Source organism: Nipponia nippon, unplaced genomic scaffold, assembly GCF_047370975.1.
Source record: "Nipponia nippon isolate SJK-2023a ecotype South Korea unplaced genomic scaffold, ASM4737097v1 scaffold_3, whole genome shotgun sequence".
NCBI classification, from domain to species: Eukaryota; Metazoa; Chordata; class Aves; order Pelecaniformes; family Threskiornithidae; genus Nipponia; species Nipponia nippon.
Window position 1 is genome coordinate 121,323,729 of NW_028262347.1, and position 18,120 is coordinate 121,341,848.

Here is an 18,120-nt window from a genome sequence, read left to right on the forward strand (position 1 = left end):
TTGAGTTCTTCACTCAGCTTGAGTTCTGACAGTATCAGTGTTTTTCTTCCATTGACAGTCAAAAATGTCAACATATTCATGCAACCTTTTAAAGAGCAAGCTGGAAAAACAATCTTAATATTTTATATTTACAGAGCAGTTCAATATTCAAAAGTGCTTAACAAACTATGATTTGTTAATTAAATTAGATTTCACTTTATTTTTATGTTTAATTGGAACAACTGCCATTGAAGCTGCACCACGAGAACAGTAGTAATACAAACAGTTATAATCCAAAGATCCAATAATCCAAAGATGACCTAACGACTGAAAATCCTGAAAACCTGTGAAACACAGCCACCTCCGGATTTCAAGTCACACAGTGGTTTGCAGAGCAGCGAGAGGAGAGGACACCAACACGAAGGTTGTAACTGCAACCTTTTCTCTAACAGCCACAGAATTTCACATTTGACTAATTTGTGCACACTTTGGTACTGCCAGAACTCTCACCCCCTTACCACTCTCACCCCGGTACCCATCCCTCAAGGTTTTTTCTCTCCTGCATTATAAACCTCTGGGAAGACCCCACACACCCTTTCATTCTTGTATCTTCCCAGTGCCACCAACCCCAGCCTCAGCTAAATACAATCATGCACAACCCCCAATGCCTACCACTCCAGTCTACCACTGAGTGCCATCATCTCCATCCACTTCTCCCTCTGCTACATGTCTTTTAATCCTAGTTTAATCCCCAAAACCACCAGTGTGGTATTCCCAGTTAGGATTCATCTCACCTACCACGGGCAGCTATCCCATTGCAGCCACGGGGTTGTTCCACCTCTGCGTTTTCTCCCACGCTCAGGGACAACATGAAGAAATGCAGATGCAAACTCCTCATTAATAAGACAGTCATGATTAAGAACCTTGCGTTTGCCTTTAATATGGTTCATTCATCCAGTCTGTATCACAGCTCATTTACAATTTTTCTATATCTGTGATAATTCAAGCTTCCCCCCGCCTCTTTTTTTTATGAGGATGTAACTTTACCAATTTACTGCCAAATACACTGCTGATTTTTTCAGTAACAAAATTGTTGAGAAAAGACTGGACCGGGTCAAAAAGCCGCTCTGATTAGGCACAGACACGGCTTTCGACACGTGCCAATTGCACATTTAACAAGGCAACAGTCTTCTCAGCATCTTCAGACAACTCCTGCAAATTCCTACTTGCATTTCCACGAGTAGGATACTGCACGAATTAGAAGGCATGATTAAAAATGATAATAACAGAGCTGAAACAATATCCTGTTCATCACTCATCAAAAGAAAGAGAAATACCTGCCTTGGGGCTGTAATAAGACAGAAAGTGGGACAGGGAGACCAGTCCTCCCCCAGCAGGCTCTGCAGGAAGCATTCCAAACATGACAAATTCACTGTTCACCCAGCAGATGAAGTAATGACACCAGTATTTGTCCATAAAATGTAATTTAGCCAGACTACTCCAATAAAATCAGAAGCTTTAACGCTATAAAACTAGGGGGTTGGAATGTTTTTACCTTATTAAGAAAGAGGGGGGAAAAAAACCCATAAGCTTTCATTTTCCCTGAGCTGAACCATCACACTGTGGTCTTTCTTTTCAGGAGTGAACCGCACAGCCTCCAGCACTAAGCAATTTGTGTAATTTCTTCTCAGATGCACACACCTTGCCAAAAGCCTAGTGCCAGGTGTAAAGTCCACACTCAGGCTTATCAGTACATTAAATAAAACCTTCTTCCCTCTCGGCCTAACCACATACCCGAGGGCAAGCATCAGTGTGAATTCCTTCATGCTTTCAGCCCCTGTCTCATCATGTCCCATGCCGCAAGCACTTGGGTGAAGACGTCAAGACAAAGCTTGTCCATGTAAAGAGCCAGTCAACAACTACAAGCACATCTGCCAGAAATGCAAGTTTAGGCTTGGTTGTAATACCTACATTTAACTCCTGCCAGACATTAGCGATGCAGCATCCAAGGCATGTATTTAGTTGGTATCAGTTGATTTTTCATATGTAACATGAATCGTAAAAATAATTCTTTGGAAATTAAGGAACGTACTATAGTTAAGACAAACTAATTTTGAACTTTGTTTCCACAAAACAAGCCTCAGCAAAAAGCAAATAACAATGCATATGTTTTTATGAATTCGGGAATGACAAAATGGAAACATGCCTTTTAAAAAAAAAAAAAAATATATATATATATGTGTCTGTGCCATGTTCACAGCTAGAGACTCTGAGAGCACATGAAAATCCAAAAATAAAACTGAGTAGAAACAAAACCAAAGGTTTTTCTTCTGCCTTAACTAAGGGAAATATAAACAGTTAAGTATCAATAGCAAAAAAGTAGATTATTTTTTTTTTTAATAACGTGCTGTAAAAAGCGAGAATAAAATTCACCTTAAAGCCCTCCAAGAGTTCAGAATAAAAGTGGTTTTTTGCACACCCATCAGTAAAACCACTCAAACATGAGATTTCTGGGGCAGAAGTTTTAAGTTGAGAGTCATTTAAAGTGCTTGCTGGATGAGAAGCTATTCTCACACTGCTTTCACATGAAAATACGAATTACTGCTAAGGGACAACCGCGTGATACTCTGCCACCGCTGGAGTTCACTCCTCAGTAACAAGAACCAAAGGCATGGCTATTAGGTAAATTAGAAACTGGGCAAAGTACAGCTAAACTGGCTGCAAAAGGACTTTTTTTAAAAAAAAAAAAAAAAATATTTGTGACAAGTTATGTTCATTTTTATAGTAAACAGCAGGGTCTTCTTACACATTCTTGGAAGGTGTCGTGCTATGGCAGCTGCTTATAAAACCCAGTAAATGAGGTAATGCGCCAAACTTCATCTGAAACCAAACCATCTTTTGTTTCCCTGGATGATGACATTAAATAGGACAGAAATGGCTACCTGTGCTAGGATTGTTCAAAGACTAACCTTTTTTTTTGCCATTAAAATATAAATTCAATTAGTTACTTCCATGCTTAAACAGAACTGCCGCTGCTGAAATTGTACTCCAGCGATAATTGCAATCCAGGAGCGATCTAATTATACACAAGTCTCAGTGGCTGCATTCCCACGTTGCTTCCTACAACCCGGATTCACTACAATACAACTCATAAGTGAAAACCACATCGTTTGCAATCGCCCTCCCTTAAGACTGCGTGACTTTATATATGTTTAATGAGAACGAAGTTAGTCTATTAGTAAGCTTTCTATAAAAATGTGAGTTTCTACCTACCGTTAAACACAAAAGAATAGAAGGGCACTTCAGCTGCATGTATAAAAAACAGCTGACGGGCTAAACTGTACAAGGGAAAGAACATTCTTTTAATTAAGGTATTGGATTAGGATTCAAGTACCAGCTTTTCTTTTTGGCTCTGCCACCAGCTTCCTGTGTGACCCAGGGCAAGAAATTGCATCGCTCCACAGCTCGGTTTTTCATCTATAAAATGGACAGTGACATTTCCTTCTCCCGTCCTCTCCGCATTTCGGTTGTAAGCAATTACTGTGCGCTGGCACGTTCCCTTGGACAATAAGTATCGGATATTAACTGAAGCCTCTGGGTAGTGCTCCAATAAAAAGCTAAAATCAACTCATCTCCCTTTCACAGGATCCTAATGGAGTTTTGTATTGCCGCCATTTGCCGCTACTGCCATCTAACACATTTGTATCCCTGAGCAAAGCCCTGCATACAGCCTGCTTAAGCCCCTGTTTTGAAACGGAGGAGGAGGAGAGAGGAAAAGGCAGTCGATTGGGGTATCCCAAACACTGAAAGAACAATTTTGTCCAACACAGAATATCCTGGCCAACTCCACTGGACAATTCCCCACTAAAGCTGTCAATGTGCACAAGTATCCTGTGCAATACAGAGAGGCTGCCAACGACTTGCTGCTTTTTTTCTTCAGTATTTTCTACTCCCATTGTAAAAAATTCAGTGCAACGGTTTTGCCAGGTTTGTAAATTTGAATGAGACCATCTGAGCTGAGTTGACTATTTTAAGAGGGTTCTTGCAAGTAATTACAAGGTAAAAACGAGAATACTTCACACCTACGTTCTGACTGAAAACTACTCAGCCCTGCTGGCTCCAGGCTTTTAATTGTCAAAAGAGTTCAAGGTTTGGAAAGTTATTGGCATCAAGTAATTCTGGATATTCCTAACTAGCATTGTGTCATTATTTGGCACGATTTTTGCTGGGATACCTCCCAAATCTGTGACATAATAAGAGGGTTCTCTACATTACACCATATAGTCAGATGCTCATGTTAGTGTAATACATTACCATGTTTAATACCATTTGCTATTACTTACACTTAATCAGCTCTGGAACCAGTTAAACCATATAGGAAAAGCAATTTCAGAGGCTTTCAACTGACAGTTTTCCACACACAACTTGACCTAAAATTATGACCTGAAGTTTCTAAGATGCAGTCTACATATGCAATTGCCTCTAAACAAACATCCATAACTCTCCACAACCCTGTGGGAACTGAAAATTCATATGAGAACAGAAAAAAAAGCACAACATTAACTTCTGTAGAACTCTCTTAACTAGAAAAACTGTCAGAGTTTCCCCTTCTGGCCAGTCATAATTTACTGCTTCAGCAACTTTATGCCCAACCTCCACGATTATTACAAGCTTTTAGCAACACAGAAATGGCTGAGCTCTCTAATATCAATCCCCCTTTTAGGTTAAAGTCCCAGTGCAGTATCTCTTGAAAGACTCACACTAAATTCAGCACAGGTATCTTAGGGCGTGCATTCCCATACATATGTTTTCAAAGTAAAACAACAATTATACCCTTTAACTCAAATTCAATGCAAAAAGGAAGTAAAATGATTAAGTACGCAGAGCTCTAAAATGCAGGTCGTGACTTGCAAAAGTCACTTTTGGACTTCTGGTTTCCTATCTCAGAGGCCCTGAGCATCAGAAAACGCTGAATATTCGCTCAGGGAAAATCAGGGCACCTTTGGGTGCCATCAGCTGGGTACCCAGCACCCCAAATCACTAGTCACTTTAGAAAAATCTCATTATTTACTTTTCTGCCTCTCTATCGGAAAGGAATAGACATTTAAATAAATTACATAGTCCTTATTACCATTCCATTCATTCATGCAGGTCACTATAATTTACTGCCAGGAAAAATAAATTTCTGCATAATATTCCTCAATGGAAGACATTCAAAAGGCTCAAAGGGGGAGAGGAGGTGAGAGGGCTTCTGACAAATATTTGCTCAAGTGACCACATCATCCACGAACACATCTGCTAGAAAAAATGGGTGAAGAAACTTACAGGCAACATGAGACATGCCAGACTGGGACTGGGGTGGCAACGAGGAAAGGGAGCAGGGGACAGAGAAGGGAAGGGGAACTTTTAACCAGTTTTGTTTCAGCAAGGAAAACTCCCAATATTGCAAAACTGGCTTTTTCTGCCCACGTAGCCTACTAAAAAACAGTTTTAAGCAAAACCAAAGTTGAGTCAATCTAGGCTCCCTAAAGGATTAAGAAAAAAAAAAAAACCAAAACCCAAGAAAAACTCCAAAAATCCCACAACTCATCATCTCCTTACATTCTTCCTGGGCTAGGCTCTGTAAATCAAGCCTCATCCCTGGCGAGCCCACGCGAGCAGCTCGCGCCCTCCGGGAAGGTGGTCAGCAGAGGACAGCGGCACACAGAACACAATTTACTACCATCTCTGGCAGGCGCTGCTGCTGCACCCTCCGTAAACTTTGCTTAAATAAGTGTTCAAACAAAAATGGCTTTGCCAGTCGCTCGGTTCACTTCAACAATACCCACAGCTCACTCTGCCAAGGATGACAAAATATTGCCAAGGCTATAAAAATCCTCACTGCTTTCAGTGTGAACTACCTAAAGCCAAGTACAGGTGAGACGGGTGGTTCACAAACTGGCTTTGAAGACTTAAACGTATTGGGGCTGGTGGCAAGGCTTCGGTCTGATGGCATCCCCATCACAAAATTATCTTTTTCCTTCTCTGCTCCACGAAGGCATTTTCTCACTGGGATTTTTGTGAGGAATGTTTTCATTTCTTGCTGCTGAGAAGCTGGCACTTGTTTTCTTTTGGATTTGGGGGGTCTCAGACAAAATAAGACGCTACTTTTAAAGAGCATCCAAAACAATGCAAGAGATGCATTTTTAGTCATGTAAAAAACAACCAAGAAATAGGGAAATGAAAATTTTGTCACTGTTTTGGTCATATAAACCCAAACTCACAGTAAGATCCTCCACAAAATAAGTTGGGCGGTCAGTCAGCAGCCAAAAATAGCTTACAATAATCAAATTCATTTTTGCTTTCAATACTGATCGATCAAAAGTTCTATCCACAGAGCTTGTGACCCTCGGATCATCCCACAAGCCTGGAGAGAGCAAAGCCCATTCAAGGCATACTTCAGAAACTGCAGCTCAGGTCCCCAAAGGCACTACCAGCGGGTCCTCCTACAACAGCCAAACTGATTACTTTTGGACAGCAATGCCTTCAGAGGCAATAAAACTGCTCACACCCATCCAGGCTAATCAGCAAGAGTAGGGCTGAATGGAATTGGTTCCTGAGATTTCAAGCCCTAATTTAGCTAAGCACTTAAGTAAATATGTGTAAGCCTTATTAAAGTCAACAAGATTCTGGTATTATTAAGTTAATATCACTAAGCATGTCCTTAGTAGTCCTGTGGAATCACAGCTTTGCTACTCCCAAGAATTCAGACAGCTTTTTAGAATTTGTCCTCAAGTAAAACCATTTCTTCACAATTTTTGTCACCTGTGTTTCAGGGACTCCTCATAGCCCACGCAATGGGCTACAGTTGGATCTCCGTTACACTGCTGTGAATGCACAGTACCTTTCCTGAAGCTCCAGATCTGCACTAGCTTCACCAAAGTCAATATCTAGCTTTTCATTAAAAAAAAAAAAATCATTTCAGCTATAATAACAACAATCTAAAGGATCACTTGACAGTTTTCACAACTGCAGTTATTAAAATTTGTGTTAGTACAACTGTACAATTAATAATTAAATTGTAATGCTAATGACTAAAATTGCATCAGTATTTATTATTTGTTCAGCACAGTAATCTTGTAGGTGTACCACAGCAACAAGAACTCACTTGCACATGTGGATGTTACACCTTTGCCAAGGCAGGGGTAGATTAGTCCTACAGACACGAGTGAGACAGACGAATATACAAAGTTATGTAGCAAATGGTTATATAGTGAAATATTTAGAATACTGTGAAATCATCTTCAAAACTAATGCAAAATGTATCAGCTTAGTTCTAAATGTTTTAATAGAGAAACTCCATTAATTAAGAACATAGTCTTACATGTGACAGAGTTTTACTTACCAACAACGTCGAGATGGTAGGTGTGATTGATGGATCCGTACTGGTTTTCCACTATGCACGTATAATTTCCTTTGTCAGACGGGACCACGCTCTCCATGATGAGACTCCAGTGCTGGTTGCGGACCTGGCGGGTTGTAACCAGAAAGGTTGGGAACTTCCCTAGCATAGTTTCACCCTCTCCCCCTCCAAAAGAACTGTTTTCTGAATAGTTAACCTTTTGTAAACCATGTTTAAAAGCCTCTTCTGTGCTCGCCTGACAGTTCTGGACACTGAAATACTTTATTTACTCCTAATCAGGTACAGCACGGCTGCAGCAGTGAAAGCTTTCACGCATTCTGCTATAAATTCACCTCGCCCCTGATCAGAGCACTGCAGACATCAGTGCATGCTCAGTCCCTAGCAGGCTTAGGAGGATGGCACCAATTAGCAGCAGTTGTCTTACCAGGCTTTACCTCTCAATCCGCTCTAAAGCAAATTCACACCCTCAGGATATTTCCCATCTGTCTCCAAACAATCATCTGATAATATTAACTACCCACCAGCAATATGGGATGGATGTGATCCCCTAACATCTAAGGCTCCATCTCTCTCTAATAGCTCAATTAGCCTGCATTTTGGTGAAACAAAGTACAAAAGGGCAATGTTTGGGATCCTTCCCACAGACACGTGGAGTGACCACATCTCTTACTGCTCTGGGGTACCACAAGAAAGAAATGAAGATGCTGCCTCATGATAAATGCCTGAAGAAAATCCTCATGGCAACAGAGCATAAGGATATACATTTATTTCATACAATCCTTCTTGGACAGAATGTATTAAAGGTGCTGATTCTGTTCCCAATTGAACTCAAAAGGAGCGTTGGCATTGATCTTGCAGAAAATACGATCCAGTCCAGTACTGGAAGGATATAGAGTCATCCGGTACATATATACATTTCCTGCATAATAAGTTGGCTCCCAACATGACCTTTTGCTGGCTATCCACTAATCCCTTGTTTTAGCATTACATTTTTGACAAAGCACTCAAAGATCTTAATGTTATGTAGCTGTAATGTACAACTTTTAAACTGCAAAGTACGTATTTTAAGAAATGGAATAAAAATACAATCTGGTACAGTCATTTTAATCAGCCAAATGGAAAGTAGTAATTCAGTACAGTACACCAGAAAAATTTATGGACCATTCAGTGACACTTCCAGTAACTATACATTCTTAAAAGATCATTACAACTACAGGTCTGAAATCCTGCTTCGTGCCTGACTATTGCGTAGGTCCTTATCCAGCAGGAAAAGGCTACGCAGGGCTGTGTCCCTGGTGCCAAGAGCTTAGCTCTCATACTTGCTGGAGGCAAAAATGCCTTCAGTTCAAAGCTTGGAAGAAAAGAGTCTTCTCTGTAAGGGGCTCCCGGCTTTCCTAGTCCCCCTAGCTAGTAATTAGCTCATTAGCTAGTTATTACTATTACTGTCCAGTTATGGGCCAATAATATTAGCTAACAACTGGCCATGAGGGTTTTGAAAAACAACCAAAATGTAGACGAGACTTCAGCAGCAGGTGAAGGGCATGGATGCTAATCAAACGTTGCAGAAATGTGTGACAACATGACCCCAAATTTTCCAGCCCAAACTCACAGCTCCTTTCCCCATCCGCCTGTCCTGACAGTATACATCAAAACCATATATTGATTTTTTTTTTCACACTATGAAAAGCTAAGAAATAAGTTTATAAAGCTAGAAAGAGTTTATCAGGGTTATTTTATTGTCTTGTTATTCTGCTAAGCAACCTTGAAAATCAAAGTTTGGGTCAGGAAGAATTACTGTCATAAAACACTGGTAAATAACAATTACAACAGCTACATATTTTGAATATTTTACTTCTTAATGAGCTATTTTGGGGGAGACTTGGTCAAAGCGACCTGAACTTTTTGCCATTACAAGTTACATCACACTTCTCAGAATCAGAGCAAGTGTTTTTAACCTACTTCACTGCAAAACAGGAAGACCAGATCACTGTTCCAGGGAAGTTAAAACAAAATAAAAATTGGTAACAAGCTGTAAGTAATTAATTTGACAGGAAAACACAAGAGATTTGTTTAGCATTCAATAAGAAAATATAACTAACTTACAGCCACAAGTGGATATACTGGATGGCAATATTAAAAAGTATTTGTGCAATTTCCCTTCTTGTAACTCCAATGAGAAGAGATAGTATCTTTATAATAAAACAATAGCTTAAGCTTCTTCAGTTTAAGCTAAACAACTGCTATAGAGGCCCAAAGCATTTATAACACATCATCACACAACTGGATTTATGTCATCAATCTGGATTCAACTAGATTCAGCTTGTTGGCTTATTCCTTTCTGGTTACAAGTGCAGCATTGCAAAGCCCAGAAAAACTCCCCTTTGCTGGGGATGACGGCATCTTCTCCTGCTGAAGACTCCCAAATTGAACCTTTCATTCTCAGACACGCAACGGTCCTGCCACATCCCTGCAGCCAAGCAGCTTGCAAGACCCTGATTGTACAGGCTTTGTTAACGTGGTCATTTTAAGTAAGGTGCCGCCACTCCCTAGTCCCAGTAAAGCCTGTCTTCGGGCAGCAAAACTGGTGCCATTACTGACAATCAATGCCAAAATCACACCAGTTTATGTAAAAGCTAGTTTCAAAAGAGGTTCGAAGCAGTGCTTCCACAGCACACAAGTCTTACACCAGCCTTCTGCGTATGGATGAACTACAACAGTGATATTTATTTTTGGGGAGAAAAAACAAAACAAAACAAAAAAACCCCACACCAAACCAAACAAAAAACCCCACCCCTCTGACCAAAGTTACAAATAGGTGGTCTCTTTGGTAACACAGGCTAAAGCCATTAGCTCCCTCCTGGTTGCTCACCAGGACCCTTCTAACTGAAGACACCAGTGCTACAGCTCTCCAAATATTCCCTACATAAGTTTCCCTGGGTAATACCAACTGGGTCCATTTAAGCTGTTTAAATAGATGACTTGAGCTCGTCTGGCAGACAGAACGTATTAGGGAGCTCACGTGAACTAATCCACTAGGAAAAAACACGAGGGCAGCAACAAGCCGCAGAAAGCAGGAGCATCCTCACCAGGCACATGGGGTCCAGCAAAGGACAAGTGTTCACAGCTAGAGATTTGTCAGTTGTGGGAGTTACCAGCTCTCCAACCTGACTAGCTCCTTGCCAGCTATTACCCTGTTATTTCGACTATTTTGTTCCCCGAAGCCCTACTTCATATTGAGTTCTTCCAAAATCCCAGAGAACACCCACACAGTCCCACCCACTCCACCACCTGGTCTTCAGGGTACCCCTTCCAATTTGTCACTCCCTTTCTTGATACAGGGAAATTCAGGCAACAACCGCATTCCAAGTATCCCGAATCACAGCTTGACCCTTCAGATACTTTGTCAACACAGTTTAATAACTGCTTTTGCCCTCTTTTTTTTAATTGCTTTGCAATACCTATTTTCTTGTTTTATCTGTGCTTCATACCCAAAAATGATACTTTACTGAGATAATAAATATAATCTCAAAATATTTTTTTCCTGACCAGGTATGGACACTTCTGGCAAATTACTCAGGTGTTTATTTTGGGCCATCTTCTCCATCAAATTTTTAACCAATTCTTCCAAAGACTCTCTCCAAATAATTCAATTTTGAAACTAAAATATCAATATCAAATGCATACAACTGTACCCTTAAGATATAGCTTGGAGCTGAGAAACCTAAACTGGAATCAAAATGCCACGAAATATTGGTCAGAAATCTAGGAAAGGGCAAGTAATGTTTCACAGAAATGTTTTGCTTTTGGAGTATCATATAAAAAACTGCGGACAGTTCTGTTTAATTTTAAAATACGTGTCTTCAATGAACAGATACATCATGAAAAGTTGTCACTTAGCAAAAAATGGTAAAAAGGGGTCAATTTTAAATGAATTTCAAAAGAAAGAAGGATTAGAAACCAAAATACGATTCCTCACAAAATCAGCACAGTTCAGACATATACCGGCACTGCTCAGGCAGAGAGAACAAGTGCAGAACATCCATACAAAAGCCATAGGCTTTTACAGTTCCTATAGAGTCAGAACTCTTTCTTTACTTTATTTACCTGGCTGAATTTAAATGTGTCTTACGACGACTGTAGTGATGAAGCTTATCAAAACGCATATGTGAAAACACACACCTGTTAAACAGTAACAACTGACAGAAATATATTTGCTTTCCGGGTGGTGTACAGAAAAGTAAAGGATCCTGTGGTCTCTGATAGAGGATTTATATTATTCACTCAAAGACATTATAAAATGCTTTTAAATGCACAAGCAAGAGCTATCATCACTTTAAAGACAGGTTAAAAAAAGACTAAAAAGGGTTTAGACATTCAATAACTGATCCCTCTCTCTTTGCTGTAGGAACTTTGGGTATACCTTGACAAATCATAAAAGGTTCGATTTTGAAATTCACCACCCAGAATTAGTCACGGTGGAGGAATTTTGCTCTCGAAGCTATCTTGGCCAGCACATACACCCTTCTGCTAGACTGCCTGAGTGCAAATTGACTCAAGACATTCCCCAGTCAGTGGGACAAAGTGCTACAGGCCACTATCTGATTGCGATAAAGAGAAGAGATATCTTAGCTCAAGGCAGCAGGAGAGAGGTGGCTGGAGGATTACTGGAAAGCTTCACATTTTCCTTCCCTTTACTTTGTTCTTAAAGTCTTCAAGGGATGATTGCCTCTTCCGAAAGGGACGGATGGTGTTACATCAACTGGTGTTGGCAGATACGGCCACGTTTGGTTCCAGCTATTCTAGTCGCTCAAAGCATTATGAACATGAAGATCTCCAGCAGAAATGCTTTACGTATAGCAATGCCCAGATTCAAGACAAATTAGCGTAAAATAATTATCATGAGTTGCTGTGATACCTGGCTGAACACAGACCAACATGGAAAGCTTCAGTTCTTTCCGAGGATTCCTTCATTACATATTTGTTGGTATAGAGGTGTCAAGAAAATAAGATTTTCTCTTTATTTCAGAAAAATTTTAACCTAAGCCTGCAGTGATCTCATCCTGCCCCTCTAACAAGAAGTCGGCACAGCCTCCAGAAGCTCTGGAGGCCTCATTCTTCAACACCCATTCACTGAAAGCAAGCTTCCATCTTAAAAAGATGGTTATTCAAAACACCAACAGAATCTGGAATATACATAGATTTGGTAAGCAGAATGACTATGATAAGTAAATGCTACCGGGTCGTTTGAAATCTGATGTCTGAGCAACAAGAAAGTCTAAAATCCACAGCTGTGTCCCCTCTTTTTTACCTTTAGACCAAAAAGATGTAAGAAGTTATGGTTTAGAATTATAGGTATATACTTCACTTATCCAGCTGGCTTTAGAAACAGGCATCTGTGGTTTCTTCCCAAAGTACATACATACCTAGGAAATTGTATGCGTTTAATACACATGAGCAAAAATTTAATTTGTGCCACTTAATGGGCACAAGTCTAAATGAGCTCACCCAGATCCCTAACACAGGCTTGCAGTGGCAGCACGGAGCCCCACGTGGGCTGATTTACCCCGCCAATGATCACCCTCCCAAACCAGAGATCAGGTATCTCCAGCCTGCCTTGCAAAACACACATTTTCCTTCATGGTTTTCAAGAGTGATATCTGCATTTCCCCTTCATGAGATGTAAACTATTCAAATAATGTCTCAGTTAGTACTGAAACAGTTACTATTATTTTCCAAGACAGGATTAGTTTGGGGTTTTTTGGTTTTTTTTTTTTTTGTTTTTTTTGGTTTTTTTTTTTAATTGGCTTTTTTTTTGCTTTTAAATAAGCACTGAGAAAGGTGAAAATCACTGAATTGTAGCCAATTCATTAACACTCCATAGAGTTATGAAAGGCAGAAGGTGTTGCCAGGTGTACACTCATAAGCAACAGTAATTTATGGTGTAAGCAAACATAGATGGAAAAGTCTACTTAGATAATTAGTGTTCATGCGGGGAGACTTCTGGGCTTCGCTTTCCGCTAACACAAATGTTGGAAAAATTGACACTTTCTACAGTAAATCTAGCTAGAGAGGAAAGGAGACTATGGCTTGTCCTCCTCTGCACTGGAAAACATATTTTTTTGTACCAAGCAGGATCTGAGTCAACAGCACACGAAGCCATATACATCCTGGCTCCATCACGGCATCGCAAAACACTGCACCCCAAAAATACTGCAATTGCTGGGGTAAGGCAGTGGCACGGTACCGGAGGAGGCTGCCCCCAGGACTCAGTCTTAAGCTTACTTAATCGTCTGTAAAAGTCAGTTAACTTCTGTCTTAATTACCATTACAAATTGCTCTGAGCTCCTTGGCACAAGTTCTAGGCTGGGACTTACAACCGTGACACAAGGTGACTAACTCAGAAACTCCTCATCTTTGGAGAGAAGTTGCTGAGGTGTCGGGTAGGCGAGGAAGCCACCGATAGACGTTCTGCAGAAGAGGCTACGGTAGCTCAGAAATGCGGGGCAGGACGGCAAGGGTAGCGCTTGAACAGCAATTTGATGCCAATGTCGCACACTCCCATCCCCCGTAAGGCGCGGGATAAGATGACCAAATCCTGACTTCTGACCTGACCTAGGCAGATACCGGGAGGTTAAAGGTCCATGCACTAACCCGCAGAGCTAGCTGGCCTCCCTAAAAACTCTCTCTTAATCAGTAACCACCAATTTAGAATGAAACGTCTAATCTGAAGCTGTTTAAAATTCAAACAAACCCTTGTAAGTAATTGCTGTTACTTTCCCTCAAATTCTGCTTCCCATTTCAGTTTCACAGACCATAAACTCTATAGAAAATAATAACTTTTGACTTCCAACCCTTCCTTTATTAAACTGCCTACAATCACCAGAGTGGATGGTCATGTTTTTAACAATGCAGCTGAAAACGAATACAGCAAAATAGTCTTACTCTGCTTTGCAAAGTCGGTCTTTAGTTTTCCAAGTAAGTCTCTATAAATAACCCTTAGCTGCACTGCTATGCTACAAGCTTGAATTTGAGAAAAATAAAATATAGAATTAGCACTCAGTAACCGCCAAAGAAACGATCCGCCCTTCCCCAGAAGAAAACAATTACTTTTTTTTTTTGATTCTACATTTGATCCAAGGCCATTAAAAGATTTTCTGTTGACTTCAGTAAGTTTGTTGGGTTTTGTGGTTTTTTTTTTCTTTTTCAGCCTTGCTGTAAATCATTGCAAAATCACATCATGAGGACATACCTTATATCCGCCAATACGATGCTCTTGTTTAAACTCTTTCCCATTTTTCAGCCACCGCATGGTTGGTGTTGGGTTTCCCATCGCCGGACAACGAAACTTGACGGTGTTCGCTGCTGGCACCGCGTGTAGCCTTTTCTCCATTTTGTCCGTATGTGTCCAATAGGGTGCCCCTGTTTCAAAGAGAAACATCCAGAAATATCAGTACTCGGTAACTGGGCTCCCTTTCCAGCCCCTTCCACAGACACAAAGTGCTGCACGTATCCGTTTTAGCAGAGACAGCGTGGTTTAGAAAGAGTACACAACTGGAAATCATATGCCACAAGCGTTGACCAGAGTTTCACAAATGGCTCAGTCTGCAGCCTTAACTATATAATTTATGACAAAAATCCAATAATTAACCACAGATATGCTTTGTTTTGCATATGTCGAGCAGGACAGAGGGACCGAGTTTTCAGCAGACTCAAATGATCGGACGCTTTTGACCTCAAGTTGAGTTACTGTGAGCGCTCAGCAAACTTTGAATTCTCGGGCCCTGGCTCTGAAGCCAGACAGACCAAGTCAGAAGACCTGTTGGGAGCCTCAGCCTTAACCTTTCCCCATCTGTCAGAAGGCAGAAAAACATACCTACCTGCCTGGCAGCACGCTAAAACTTAGTGTACCATGGCAATGTGAGCTGTGCTGTTACTGTCATAGAAAGCACTAAAATACATTTACAAATGGAGGACCAGCAAAACTCAGCAATAGCGCTGATCATTTTGCAGGGATTTCCCAGTCTCGTGAGCCTGTTGAAGCTCAAATGTTCACCGATGCCCAGCACCACGGCACAAAACAAGAGTGTCTCTCTGAGCTCGTATTTACTGGAGTGATCACTCTTACCAGCTCCTGGCAAGGCTCTCCTGGCTCTCGCTCGCCCCTTCCCATGCCCTGGCCCAGCCTGTGCCCACACGAGGAGCACGTGGAAAACCCCTCTCTTGTCCAGGTTGTCAATCAGCTGTCACGTACAAGTACAGCAAACACAGCAGAACAAAACATACAACTACCCATCCATTTTTACCCTCCAAGAAGCAAATTTGGATAGACAGATCCATATACAAGGTTATCGCATGCTCCGGATCCGTGCACCACTTTGGCTACGTTGCACAGCATCTTCATGGCATCACTTCAGTTGCCTCACCATAACAGTTTTTAAAAAGTTAAAGATTCAAGATCTGTTTAATAGTAGGAAACATTAATTTCTTTTACAATGGAGTTTTCCTGAAGCAAATCAGATTAGTGTGGAATTTTTAAGACTAAAAGGGTCCAGAAAAATAACTCTATTTCTCTCAGCCCTGTTTCATTTCCTTCATTAGCAGCCTAACGCTCCACTATAAATAAACTCTTCCGTTCCTCAAATATTTATAGCAGTTCTTACAATCAGTGCAAACTCAGAAATCCTGCCACCCCCCCCTCTCTAAATAAAAATACAGCTGGATAGAAAACACAGGAATAAATCCTTTAACAACGTCTCTCTCAGTATAAAGAAAACATTCCAAAAGCAAGTCTTATAATGATGCTAAGTACGATAAGTGATTATTTTTTTTGCCTGAAGTGGCAATTAGTGTTAAAATTAATGAAGTAGAAAAGCAAAGCAAATTTGTGCATGTAATCAAAATAGAAAATCAGGTAACTATTGAAAATTTAACTGCAACACTAAGAAATTGTTACACGGCCCAAAGTGAATTAGGGATGCAAGGAAAATCACTGTTAACGTTATTTGCTAAAACCAGGATCACATTAAAATAACAGAAGACTTTAAACAAAGCCAGCCAAAGGAATTAACTACTGCACGCAAACACCAAATTACATTACAAGTATACCAGGCAAAGGCGGAATTACATGTTGGTACTGATAAATTAAAAGGATATTTTCTCTGGATCACTAAACATTTTCCACAAGGCAACGTAAGGTGACCAATATTGGGCCCTACCCACAATTCCCCCAAAGTCAACTGTGGCAGGTCAAGGCCAATCAACCATCCGAACCAGTTATATTGGTATCTCAGACAGAGCACAGTGCCTAGATCTGACCCCAAACTGGCAACACCACCCCAGCAGCTTTGCAGCCAGCACGGTCTCTTCTCATCACGTCCATCACACCCACCTTCTCAGACCTATAGAGCATAAAAAGCTTGGAAGCATCTGCTGGCAAGCACAACCTCTGAACCACAGGCTCCACAGCTCGCCCATGCAAGCACAGGCTGAAAGGACCAAGCTCTGAGAAGCTCCTGTCAGGGTGTAGCCCAGGACCAGGACATCTGACTTGGTCAGGATCTGTCCACCACCAGTTCCCCAAACAAGGCTGCTTCGTGCAGCCAGGTTTCTACTCGGCTACCAGCCTGTACTGCATTACAGGGCAGTTCATCCTCTGGTTTTCTTGCATAACCCCCCCTTTTCCATCAATCTTCATCCTTTAAAAAACTCTGCCCCTGGAAGCAAAGTGCTCCAGAAAGACTCATATACAAAAAATGCACAGGGAGGAAAAACTTTTTCTCTATGGAAGAGGTGGGAGCAGAGAAGAGGTCGGGGGGATGCAGGCAGGAACGAAGAGAAGCGGCTCAGCTCTGTGCCACGGAGAGAGGGGGAAAGGAAACTCTCTGCGCTGGGAGAAAGGACTCAGCCTGGAAAGCTTCCCCTTGCCCAACCCTCACATCAGCATAACCTGCAATGCTCCTGAATTACAGGGGAGCTTGGAGAAAAACATGCGGACATCACATGTCGACAACACCGTCTGAAAACGCTTCAAGACATCCTACCACTTTTCACTAGGAAGTAGCAACGTATATTGGCAGCTCCTCGGTATGTTTAAGGGAAAAGAGAAAAAGGCAGCAACATCCACAGACCCCAACGCTCGTCCTCATTTTGTGCTTCCATACAGCAACTGATCCAATTAACACACAGCATTTTTCTTTATAGATTAAATTATCATAACCTAAAAGCACCTTTTACTGCTTCTACTTGTCTTGAGAGGAAGAACATCCAGATTCACTGACACCAATAATGAACGTAGTTAACTAGCATATACCACCAAGTGCCGAGTCCTCTTACAGACCGTGTCCATCGCATCCCATCCTCGCTAACAGACCAGGTGGAAGTAGGTAGCACCGCTGTGCAAAGTTCACAGCAACAACAGGACAGACTCTGGCGCGGAGCGGTAACGAGCAGCAGGGGAACGGGTGGGAATTCCTGATTGCTTTTAGAGCTCTCATTAGTGAAGAAAATATCCTGCTGACCCACACTGCACTCCGCTGCAAATACATTACATCTAATCAGGCAAATCTCCTGCATCTGAAATTGAAATTAGGCAGCCCAGGGGACCACTTCACTTCAGGACTCCTCGATTTTTATTTGGTCTTATCTAATACAAAGAAATACAAAAGTAGTCAACTCCAAGCCTGCCTGACAAGCACCTCGAGCAGGCAATAGTGCACCCGAAAAGACATCAGACCCCCCCC

The 18,120-nt window shown here is 41.3% G+C and overlaps 1 protein-coding gene across 6 annotated transcripts in view; it reads right to left on the bottom strand.

The window, feature by feature from the left end:
• The window catches only part of FGFR2 (fibroblast growth factor receptor 2), an 87,588-nt gene that overhangs the window by 44,331 nt on the left and 25,137 nt on the right, over positions 1 to 18,120 (bottom strand). For all 6 annotated transcript variants that reach the window (XM_087763750.1, XM_087763749.1, XM_087763748.1 and 3 more), the window contains 2 exons: positions 14,631 to 14,800; positions 7,364 to 7,487 (listed from right to left, as the gene is read on the bottom strand). In XM_087763750.1, the coding sequence (XP_087619876.1) occupies positions 7,364 to 7,487; positions 14,631 to 14,800 (294 nt within the window). The remainder of the gene's footprint in view (positions 1 to 7,363; positions 7,488 to 14,630; positions 14,801 to 18,120) is intronic.